This window comes from Rhagoletis zephyria, unplaced genomic scaffold (assembly GCF_001687245.7).
Source record: "Rhagoletis zephyria isolate East Lansing unplaced genomic scaffold, Rhagoletis_zephyria_1.1 Rzeph_scaffold_01198, whole genome shotgun sequence".
In the NCBI taxonomy this organism is placed as follows: Eukaryota; Metazoa; Arthropoda; class Insecta; order Diptera; family Tephritidae; genus Rhagoletis; species Rhagoletis zephyria.
Window position 1 is genome coordinate 7,310 of NW_016158282.1, and position 13,055 is coordinate 20,364.

Here is a 13,055-nt window from a genome sequence, read left to right on the forward strand (position 1 = left end):
CAATGTACTCAGGATTAAGTGTCGAATAGGTACTTAAAAGTACTGTGTTTTATTTATATTTACCGGTATTCATCTTCATCTTCATCATTGTCTTTATCCTTGTCTTTTTATTTATCTTTAACTTTGTCCTGTTCTTCATCTTTATCATTGGCTTGATCCTTCAATATAGGTTGTGAGTGTCTGTGGTTTTGTCGTTGCCCTTGTTTTTGTTTCTGCCCTTGTATCTTGCTCTCTGTATTTTCATTACCCACTCCACAGTGGCGTTAAAAGTTCAATGCAGCCAGCCGACCCTATCTATTCACGCATACGCATACATACGCAAAAATTAAGTTTTATTTTCTGAGCAAAAAATAAAACTCAAGAAATAACGATTATTTTCCGAGCAAAAAATAAATCTTAAAACGTAACCATTTTTTTCCGAGCAAAAAATAAAACTTAAAACGTAACCATTATTTTCCGAGCAAAAAATAAAACTTAAAACGTAACGATTATTTTCCGAGCAAAAAATAAAACTTAAAACGTAACCATTATTTTACGAGCAAAAAATAAAACTTAAAACGTAACGATTATTTTCCCGAGCAAAAAAAATACTTAAAAAATAATCGTTATATTTTGAGCAAAAAATAAAACTCAGTTAATAACGATTAAAAAATGATTTTTATAATAAAAGTTATAACCGTTACGGTCCCTGGTTGTAACATGGCCACAAAAATTAATTTCCTTATTTGCATTTGGACTTCTTCCCACATAATTTGGGACAGTTCAGTGATGAACAAGGCGAACACTTTCACAAAGAAGCTACAATTAAAAAAAACATTTTGTAGGAAAAAATAAAATAACAATAATAATAAGGCCAATAACTGTGCCAAGTTTGTGCGAAATTGGTGGAGTGGTTACCAAGATATACACATGTAATCATAAGTGGGCGTGGCTTCGCCCATTTTCCAAAAATTTATAATCTTATTTTTCGCCTCAAAGTCATTGTCCATATCAATTTCGAGTGAATAAGCTCCACTAGTTACCAAAATATCGCAGTTTTCGTATTTCAGAAAACTACTGTTATATGGAAGGTAGGCGTGGTTATTGTCCAATTTTTCCCATTTTCAATACCATCCGTACTACGCTGAAAAGAAAACAACATACCAAGATTCGTTAAGATATCTAAATTTTTACTCGAGTTATCGTGTGCATGGACGGACAGAAAGTCACCGCTTAATCGATTCCTTTTCTCATTATGATCAATTATGTACACATTTGTTTATATCTATCTCGATCCGTTTTGGCTGTTACAAACAACCTTTATGTGAACAAAGTTATAATACCCTTGTGGACAAGTGCGCTTGGGTATAAAAATGATTTCAGGATATTCTACAACGAGAAACTGGTGATGCTGAATTAAGAAAAAAACGGTCAAGAAAACATTTTTGAGTAGTGTAGACAAAAATAATATTTTTGCCAAAAATTTTGTTTTCGTTAAAAGTCTAATAACTCTGTAATCTTTCATCCGATTTTTGAAAATAAACACTAGTTTTTTCGTTATTAAATTTGGTTTTACAATCAATTTAGTACTAGTATGGTTTTCCTATAAAATAGTGTGTAAAAACCTCACCAAAATTGAAAAAAGGCGAAAAAGTAAAAATAAATGTGTTCAGCAAATTTTCATAAAAATTTTCAGCTTTTTAATCAGATTTTTTAGAATTTAGAATTTTCGCGAGTTTTGCACAAAGTTTGGGAATTATATTTTTATGTTTTTTGTTGTTGTATGAACCATATTTTTATACAAAATCGGCGGAAAAATATTAGAATAAAAATTGTTGCATATATTGTGAAAAATTTGCTGTGCCAATACTTTGTTCCGGCAGTGTATATTTATTAAAAATCCTTAATTTAGCTTCGTGAGTATATATAGTCATAAGAATATAACAACTAAGTATTATAAGCCTATGAAAATCTGAGGGCACTTTAAATTGTATACTTATAGTGCCCTTTAAAGTTATTGAATATCGAATTCAAACGCGAATGAATGGAATCCTACCAGTTATCGTGGTCTGTAAATTAAGAAAAATTAGGTAGTTTATAATATTCTTCCTAATATATAATATCATTTATATACTTACAGTATGCTTAATATGCTTGTAGGCATTAAAAAAAGAGGGATAAGGAGCATATTGCGCGAGGGATAATACTCAAACCACACCCCAAAATGCATGCGTATTAGGGTATCAAACTCGCTCGTAATGACAGTACGAGCGGATGGCATCCATCGGGTACCGTAATACATAGGCATGATTGTCATTTCATTTCATTTAAAAAGTATGTCTGCGAAACTTTTCCAACTCAATTTGATGATCTCTGGGAACAATTGTTGCATTCTTACGCTCCTAATAATCTATAACGAAACACAGAAATTGATCCTTCTTTGTGGCTGATAACTTTTATTTCTTTTAGTTTATAATATTTTGTAACTTCTGGATAAGTACAGTATTTTATTTAAAACCATATTTCTCGTAGTCAACTCAATGCTGTTACTTGCGTTAAAACTAGGAATCGTATATCCGTTTGTGTGTATTAAAAATGACAACTTATAGACAACTTCTTTTAACATCAAACAAATTTGTAAATAAAATCTTATTTGTATTTTCGCATTCATAAAATAGCAAACACGTTAATATATTTATTCATTTTCACTTGTCTTTAACTGCATATATATGATCTGGGAGTTCATTGTTAGCAAATCGCTCCCACATTCGGCTGAAAACCATTTCTAATCCTTTAGCATATTGAGAGCAGTCGAACAAAGGACTTTCTACACGAGCTTTCCACACTTTTGCCCTCATCGCTTTCAGGTATTCTCTATCAGTTCCTAATCGAATTGCAACGTCTTCGTATTCTTGTCTCGTGTGTGCTATAAGCTCTGGGCAACCCAAAGTTGCCAACTGTGATGCAGCAACTCTGTAAAACAAAATAAAACAATATATTTATTTATTTATTTATGTCTAACAACTAACCATAGTTATAACAGACATTAATATGATAATTAAATATAACTATCAGTCATTACGCTAAGTTGTTTACTTAAAAATTAATTTAGAAGATTACCTAAGAAACAATTAAAAAAACAATCAAGAATTTGAAACAGGTTAGGAATTACAAGACTTATAACATATTAATGACTGGACTTAAGATATCTTTCCAATTCTAATGTATTTGCTCAAATCTTGTAAAATCTATGCCTAACAAGTTTGAAAAATAATTGAAATCAGATAAGGTTCTGTTTATTGGCGCATTTGCACCATAAATCGTTCTACTTAGCCCAACCGACACAAATTACGGCCAGGAACATACAAATGGATTCTCTCAAGTAAGGACGGGCACTCAATTTTTCCCGAGATAATACCCAATAAAAATGAGAGCCAGAGAAGTTCTGCTGTTATGTAAAGTTGGTAGGCTAATTAGCCGACAACGGGAGACATATGATGGCAATGGTTCAACAAACTTTAATGAACGTAAAACAAAGCGTATAAATACTTTTTGCACCTTTTCTAAACGATTAATATCAACAGTATGACTCGGCCTCCAAATAAACGCAGCATATTCCAATTCTGAACACACAAACGCGGTATAAAGCATCGTAATAATATAAGGGTCGGTGAACTCTGAAGAGTGACGTCTAACAAATGCAAGCATGGCAAATTAGTCAGCAATAGTTTCATTTAAGTGAGAAGTGAAGGTAAGTTTTGAGTCGAAATGTACTCCAGGATCTTTAATCTCACTTAACGAGTTAAGGCAAACATTTATTTATTTTATTTATTTAATTCTTACAGCTTAATTAAGCCTAGCTTAAACTTATATGCATATACATATTTCCCTATATTTATGATCTATAATTTAAAGCCTAGGCAAAGTATAAAGTATACGCCATTTATATGGACACCAACTGCAGTGAAAAGCAATGAGGCATACTTCCAAAACAAACCATTACAATGATTGCACTATTTGGCTGCGGTTGAGCCACCGCGTATGCATGCAAAGTGCGAAACAAGCATCTAAACAGCGATTCACAGATTTGATCTAGTAATGCGTTTTGTGATGAGCCTCGGCTGCTTTTCGGTTGTGTGCGGAAGGGTATATGTTGGCGTAATGCAACACTATACATGGTGCGTATGCATTGCGATTGAAAGTCTGGAAGATTGCCCATGCATCACTAAATAGGAAGGATCCTACAATAATTATAGAATTTTTGTTTAAATTCATTCATATTGCTTGATTTAACATCTTTTGGTAATTCAATAAAGCATCTTAATCCTTTATAATACAAGTTACATTTATCTGCTTCGGTTTTATAAGCAGGTAGTTTGAAATCATTTTTATTTCGAGTATTTTTGGAGTGTACATTATTGACATACTTTATGTTGTTTTTAAGTAATCAGGCATATAATGTTCCTAATAAATTTCATTGTGTAGTAAAAAAGTTGTTGTTTAACACTCAGCCAATTTAATTCGGCCAACATGTCTCTGATGGGTGTGTCATAACATCGCATGGCTCTGTTCTGTTGCTTTTGCAATTTATAAATTTGACTATCTCTCATTATGAAAAAAATAGTTGGACAATAATTAAAATGAGGTTCGATTATAGATCTATATACCATCGTCTTATACCTTCTACTCAAGTATCTGCAGATTCTCTGCGTAAAGTATAATTTTTTTGCGATCTTGCCTACAGTATAATCAATGTGTTCGTTAAAGACTAGTTTATCATCGATCTTTATTCCTAGATATTTGAATGTATTAACTTTTTCCAGTGCTTCGTTGTTTATATTTAGAGTTAGCAACCCACTGTTCTCAGAATTTTGCCTGGATATAACCATAAGCTTAGTTTTATTGACATTCAATTTAAGTCTGTTCAAACATAACCAATCGTATACTTTATTTAAGTCATCTTGCAATTTAGAGGCTATCTCAGCTATATTTTCTCCACTTAGCATAAGCAACGTATCATCAGCAAGTAACTTAATATCGCAATACAGTGAAACCTCCCTTGGGCGGACACTCACCGTCAGTAATTTTTTGTCCGCCCAAGAGAGGTGTCCGCTTAATGGAGGGGAAGCCTGTTATAGAACTTTTTAATGTTTTAATTAATTGAATAGTCACTATTTCTTATTTGAATAAAAGATATTGATATTACATCGTTCAAACAAAAATGTGCATGTATTTTTTTCAAAAATGCACATTTCATTTATGTGCGTAAGTACATATTAAGTAATAACAAAATAAAAATAAATATTACATTTTAGTCCATAAACTACATAAAACCATAGATTCATTACATACAAAACTAGGAAATTGTCGATTGACGTAAGTTTTGTTTTGAATTTTTTTCAGTGTCAGTACCTTTTTCATCAATAGTTTTCATGTTTTTTTCAGTCTCCAAGGGTTTCTGACAATTCAAATAACGAACCTAAACCACTGCGCAAACCAAACTAAATGTGTGCATAACAATCACATTTTGTGCGGGAAGTCCCCTTTTTCCATTTAGTAGTCCGCCTATGAGGAGTTCGCGTCCGCTCAACGGAGGTTTTTGTTTGATTTGTTATGAAAAGAAATCTTAATGTCCGTTGATAAGAGGTTCGCGTCCGCCCAATAGAGTTTTTGTGTCAATTTTATGCAAAATAACTGTCCGCGTCCGGCCAAGAGAGTGTCCGCTTAAGAGAGAGTAATTTGTTCCGAAATTATACTTAAAACTTGGTATAGGAAAAAATGTCCGCCCAATGGAGATGTCCGTCTAATAGAGGTGTCCGTTAGGAGAGGTTTCACTGTACTTTATGCAATTAATAATGTCATTAATATATATATTAAACAAAATTGGAGCTAGCACAGATCCTTGAGGCAGTCCGACAGATACACTGCTTTTATCGGATATTGATGATCCAGTCGCAGTTCTTTGATATCGAGTCGTAATGAAGTTTTCAAACCACTTTAGTTCGATACCATTTACGCCTATATTGAATAACTTTTTTATGCGATAGAATAAATGTTGATTTTCAACACTCAATGCCTGACAAGCTGCGATTGAAGATCAGCCGAGTCATTTGTGCATCTAATTTCAGAATATATTTTCAAGTCATCAGCAAACAGAAGAAAACTAGCATTCGAAAGATAGGAACTGATGTCCTTGATAAATTGTACGAAAAATAGTGGGCCCAAGATGCTTCCTCGTGGGACACCTGAGAGAGCAAAAAAAAAGTAAGTGTGCCTGGGCCACACTGTAGAAGTGAAACTTACGTTACTTATCTATCTATACATACACACATCTGCTTTTGCTTAAGGTTATATTTTTTCGCTTTTTTTCTATCAATGTAGATCCCTACCTCTACCACTGTTCGTTTTAACAACATTCATGTTATTCTGTTTTCCGTTATCTTCATTTTTATCATTATACTCTATCGATAACAAAATCGATTATAACGTCCATCAAAATAGCGATACCATAATCTATGACAAATTCGGTAAAAATTTCAAAAGCAACATCGATAATACTATTGGTAGCTAAATCGATAAAAATATCGATAACAAAATCGATAAATATCGATAACAAAATCGATCTATATCGATAACAAAATCGATAACAATACCAATATATATCGATAACAAATTCGATAAATATCGATAACAAAATCGATAAATATCGATAACAAAATCGGATAAATATCGATAACAAAATTGATAAATATCGCTAACAAAGTCGACAAATATCGATAACAAAATCGATAATTATCGATAACAAAATCGATGAATATCGATAACAAAATCGGTTAATATCGATAACAAATCGATAAATATCGATAACAAAACCGATAAAAATATCGATTATTTTATCGATAGGTGTCGATAGGTGTAGATTGAGTCTCTGTGTCTCTCTCTATATCCTTTCCTCTTTAGTTACCTCTATTTTAATCTTTCTTCCCCTATCTTCATCTTTGCTTTTATCGGTATCCTCATCCTCCTCTTTGTCTTTGCTTCTATGTTCATCATTTTTTTAGCTACATATTCCCCTTCACATTTGTTCTTATATATATAAGTAAAGTGTTTAGATTTACCTTCGTCTTCATTTTTGCCTTTATCTTTACGCATCTTTGTTTTTGTTGTTATTTTTACGTTTGCCTTTATCCTATTCTTCATTTGTGTATGTAGTCACCTTTAATTTCACTCTTGTATTGGTCTTTTTCTAAGTGTTATTCTTTAACCTTTTGTTAGCAAATTTTTGTTAAATTTATACCATATGCATACACATAAGAAGCACTTGTTTCAGCCCCAACCATTTCCGTTGCACCATTTCCGTTGCATCATTTCTGTTGCATTATTTCCGATGCATATACACAATAAGTACTTGTTTCAGCCCCAATCATTTCCGTTGCACCATTTCCGTCCCAACCAGATCCGTGTGCAATTTCCGCTGAATTTGCCAATTTACTCCCAACCAACCAACCGCCGCTAAAGAAGTTTCACTTCAAAAATCTTATACGAAACGCCGTCGATAACCACCGTACTAGATCTCAAGCGTACGTAAGACCTGATCCACTCCAAGAAGACCGAGTGGATACCCATACATTCTAATTTAGTCAGTAAAATATTGTGGCATATGTTGTCGAAGGCTTTCGAAAAGTTTGCGTAGATCACATCAAGTTGAAATCCATTACGAAAAGTTTAAAAACAATCCTCAGTAAAAACTCCGAGGTGAGTCACCGTGGATCTGCCCGATACAAAGCCGTGCCGATTAGGATAGATGAAATGTTTGGCATTAAAATAAAGTTTGGGTTTGATGATGTGTTCGAATATTTTAGCAACTGTGGACAATTTACTAATCCTTACTAATATTATAAATCGGAAAGTGAGTTTGTTTGTTTGCTACGCTTTCACGCTTTAACTATTCAACCGATCATAATGAAATTTTGTACAGTGCTGTTATTTAGCCCAACTTAAAATATAGGATACTTTTAATCTCGATTAGTCTCGAGGGCGTGGCACCTCCCATACAAACGGAATTTTTCATACTGCATTTCTCAGGAAATATTTTTAGTAGATTACTGGAACTTGGTATAGAGATATATAAGTCATTGTCTACTGATGGATGAGGGCTGCCACCTTTTAAAAAAATCTAATTCAACTTCAATTAAGGGAGTTATTTATTTGAAAATTATATTAAAAAAAAATGGATGTCAAGAGGCTTAAAAAAGCTGTAGTTTAATATATTTTGAAAAGGCTTGCAACCTGAAGAATTAAAATATGGTTGTCAAACAAAATATTGTTTAGAAACCTTTAGTTTTAAAGTTTTGAATAATATTGAAGTCTTTCACAAGGGTTGCCACCTTTTTAAAAATTCAACTTAACTAGTTTAAATAAAATATTATAATACTAGCATACCCGGCGAACTTCGCCACGCACAAAATAATTTTTTTTTATTGAAACTTTTTGGTCCAACATTTTCACCAATAATTCACGTTTACAATTTTCATTGGGACATTCATCAGCCAAGATTATGGTTTGATGGTCATTTGCCGCTTTAAATAACCTAACGAAAGTTCTTTAAATTCTCTAATTGTGTAACATTTCATAGAACAAAGAAATAAATTTGAAGAACACTTTCTCTTCACTCCCTGGCGGCAACAATGATCCGGTTCTATAGTAAATCTGTCCAAGAAACTTTATAGTATAGTTGGTGACAATTTCGAAATGGATGCGTATAATTGTTCTACAGAAATCCAATATACATAGACTTATTTCAGACGATATACCTTAAAAGTAAGTTTCACGAAAGCAATTTAAGTGAAAATAAATTTTTTTTACTTGAATTTATTACGGCAAAAGGCGCGCGATGGTTTTGGCGGTTGATTTATCGGTGGTGATTTGAGATTTACCCCTGCACAACTCAACCCTGGTGTCTCCGAATGAAGCTTTAAGGCATAACAATATTGGCAAAAATCATATACATTGGGCCAATCGTAACACATAAAAATTCGATATTCTCAATGGTGCAACAGGTTTATTTATTTTGACATTCACGGCACCCTTTCTAACTTGGCGATTATTCGTAATGACTCCAGCGCCACGTGGCAGCTCTCTTTTGCAATAGTATTGCCTTTACCGTTACCAATACATATTTTGAATATTAGCCAAAGTGGATCATCAATAAGATTTTTAGTAATAACTTAACTCCAGTACCAAGTGGCGGGGGAATTTGTGAATCTACACTATCCAGAGAGTTACTCAAAAACACACAAAAAACTTCGTTAAAATCCGTCCGAGCATTTAGGAGGATTTCACTCACAAACACACCTACAGATGAATTGTATATAAGTATGTACGGCGCCACGCCCTCTTTTCAAATAGCCCGTTTTTCTCCATGCGTATAAGATTGATTTGATATATCTCCACACCAAGTTTCAGTACTCTACCATAAACATATCCAGAGATATTCGGTAAGAAAAATTCGGTTTTTATGGGAGGTTACACGAACCCTCTATATAAGAAGTTTAAGAAAGTATTAGTTTGAAAATATTTTGAAGATGGTTAAACAAATTTTAAACCTCCCTTTTTTGAATTGAGTTTCCTTGAAATAAATTTTACTCAATGTAGCACGCAGAAATCTCATACACTCAGCGAAGCGGGTGAGGGCGATCTAGTTGGTCTATAATTCCCAACATCGCATTTGTTACCAGTCTTAAAAATAGACGTGATTGATGCTCGCTTCCAGTCATCAATAAACACACCTTCAAAAAGAGATTTATTGAAGAGATTTTAAACGCGGGTTTCACCCCACGTCTTTATACAAATATGAAAAATACTTTATGTAAAGATGTTATACTCTCTGCTCCAATTTTATTACAGCCGTGATAGCAGCATATGGTAGGACAGCTGTATAGCTTGGGTGTTATGGAATGAAATGCAATAATAATTTTTTGGCACTGCAGGTGTTTTTATTTAGGTTAAAATATCTCCAATAAATTATATAATAGAATAAATACTATCTTTTTTCTTACGAATAATAACTCGAATATGATTTCACAGCATTTTTTTTAATACTTCAAAATATCTATTAACATAAATGCATTTTCCAATACAATTATCATACATTTTATTTTCGATAAAGTTTCGGGTTTTACTTTGAGGCATTCTTATTGTCATTGCAAAAGCTAAGCGAACTGGAAACTGAGGTCTTTTAAATTCGAAAGGCATATCAAAAGGGGTTAAAGGAGTCATGTGACTTGTGGTTCCGAAAATATGGCTGATAAAAAATTCCACGCCTATATTATGTGCCACGCCCCATTTACAAACCCATTTATATAAACCTTACTATATTTATGTGACTTATGGCTCCGAAGTTATGGCTGATTAAAAATTCTACGACTATGAGATATGCCACGCCCCCTCCAACAAAGTCATTTATATAAACCTTACTATAAGCATCTACCAAAGATTTGTCTGCATACCAAATTTCAAGTTAATGTAACTTATTGTTCCGAAGTTATAGCTTATTAAAAATTTGCAGCCCTATGGGAGGTGCCACGCCCCCTCGCAAAATTTACACCATATTTGCAAATCAAACCATGCCTATAACCTTCCCGGGGTAAAAGCAAATAAGTGTGCAAAGTTTCGTGCGGTTCCGTGTAGTGGTTCAAAAGTTATAAGATCATAAATGTTTAGAATATTTGATAAATTGGAATATCTAATGTTTTTTAAAATTTTAGAGATATGGCATCCCTGTTTTGAAAACGGACGTAAACGAACTGCAACTTACTTAAAGTAACGCGAGGACGAAGAGAGAATTTTGGCGGTTTGACTTGTCATTGTTTTTTTTTTTTGAGAGCTTGGCTTTTTGATACAAGGGTGGTTGGTGCCAAAAACGTGTATAAAACTGTTGTGGAGATTCAATAAAAACTTGGTTAATTTTTCATATGCATTCATATTGGCTAGTTATTTATAATTTACAATCCACGTTTCGTTTTGCAAGCCGATTCTACGACATTTATTGATCCGTCGTGCCGGATGAATATGAAGTTTTGTGAGATTGTTGAATGCGCACATCACTAAACACGTGTCGCAATTACAATCGCACGTAAAAACTTGACAGTTGCGTACATACATCGGTAAAAACCTGTGTGAGCCTTCAACGTCTCGTCGCCTGGAAGTGTGTCCAGACTTTCCAAAACCAATTGGCAAGAGCACATCAGTGTGAGCCTCCAACGACTGTTCGCCCAGAAGTGTGTCCAGTATCCAGAATATTCTGGTAATTGGCAAGAGCACATCAGTGTGAGCCTCCAACGACTGTTCGCCTAGAAGTGTGTCCAGTATTCAGAATATTTTTCCAAGCGGCAAGAGCACACCTGTGTGAGCCTCTACCCGTGGAAGAATAAACGTGCTAGTTTTACTGGCCCGAGCAAACTCGTATGAGCCTTCAACAACTGGTCGCTGAAAATGTGTCCAGAATTTTCCAAACTAATTAGCAAGAATACATCAGTGTCAGCCTCCAACGTGTGTGTACAGTATCCAGCATATCTGGTCAAATGGCAAGAGCACACCTATGTGAGCCTTCAAATACTTAGCCTCCATTGCCTTAAAGTACAAGCAGCCCTTCAACAAGTGCCAAGAGCCCCCGTCTCTTGGTCGTAACGTAAACAGCACAGTGATTGTACGACAATTACCAAGCCAAGCCCATGCAGTGTACCAAACCACAACAGCGTGTGAACAGGATTCAATACATTTAGTAAGATCGAAATCAATGCTACACGGCAGCTCAGCAGCTGTTCAAAGCAGCAGTTGTGACAAAGTATCAAAACGTGAAATTAATGCTACAAAGTAACCATGGATAAATTGAAAGCGCAAAGGCAAACGATTAAAGGGAGCCTAACACCCATATACAACGTATGTTCCGATCAAAACATAACGGCGGAGGATATAAGAGTTCGTGCAGAAGGAGTGGCATGTTTAGACAGCATGGAGGAATTCAGCTAGAAATAGACATGTGGGCTACCACAAGAAAACAGCAGGCAGAAGAAGAAGTGTACCGCATCGAGGTTGAAGAGAAATATTTCGCTATTAAAACAATTTACAACGTTTAATGCAACTTTCTGCGGGAAATCATACTGCTATTGACAATCAAACGCCAGCCGGCGAATTATCGTTCGCAGTTCAGAACCTACTAGAGCATCAGACAACAATGGGTGTATTAATGGAACGCATATCTCGTAACAGTGGGATAGAAAATGGTTCAAGCCCAATAAACGCCAGCAACTACACACAACAACAACACATCCAACATGAAATGCGTTTGCAACGCATTCAGATACCAGAATTTGATGGCAAATGTACGGACTGGATCCGTTTTCGCGACTTATTCGAGACACTTATACACGACAGACAAAACATTTCCAATATTGAGAAGCTAGAATATTTGCAAACGAAAGTTTGAGGGGAAGCACTTTCGCTCATCAAACATTTAAAACCAGCCAATGCAAATTACGATATTGCCTGGCAGCTAATTAAGCAAAAAGACGATAAGTGCGACAAAGTAAAGAGAGCTTATCTTGAACTTTTATGCGATCAACATGCAATGAAGTCTGCGTCAACGGCAGAAGCTAAGCGACTACAGAATACAACCAACGAAAGTATAAATGCGTTAAAAGTGCTTAATGAACCTGTTTAACATTGGAATTAAATTTTATTGTTCATGTTAGAGAAAAAGCTTGACGCCGAGACGCATGTTTTGTAGTATAGGGAAAAGACATGCGAGGAAGAGCAATCGATTCAAGATTTCTTGATCTTCCTGGAGAAAAGAGTTTATGAGTTGGAAAACACCCAAAAGACTACAGCGGCCAATACATCTCGGAGTGACATCGGTGACAACAATGCTACATACATGTGTTCTTTGTTCAAAGCAGCATCAGCTTTATCAATGTAAGCAGTTCCTAGATATGGAAGTGAATGCGAGACGCAATCTGGTTCAGAGGAGCAACATCTGCTTTAACTGTCTGCAGACAGACCACCGCGCATCAAACTGT

The 13,055-nt window shown here is 34.7% G+C and overlaps 1 protein-coding gene across 2 annotated transcripts in view; it reads right to left on the reverse strand.

Annotated features, from left to right (window-relative positions):
* Positions 1–2,411: 2,411 nt before the first annotated feature.
* Positions 2,412–13,055, reverse strand: part of sxc (O-linked N-acetylglucosamine (GlcNAc) transferase sxc) — a 132,216-nt gene continuing 121,572 nt past the window's right edge. For both annotated transcript variants that reach the window (XM_017616407.1, XM_017616406.1), the window contains one exon: positions 2,412–2,952. In XM_017616407.1, coding sequence (XP_017471896.1) covers positions 2,906–2,952 — 47 coding nt within the window. In that variant the 3' untranslated portion in view covers positions 2,412–2,905. The remainder of the gene's footprint in view (positions 2,953–13,055) is intronic.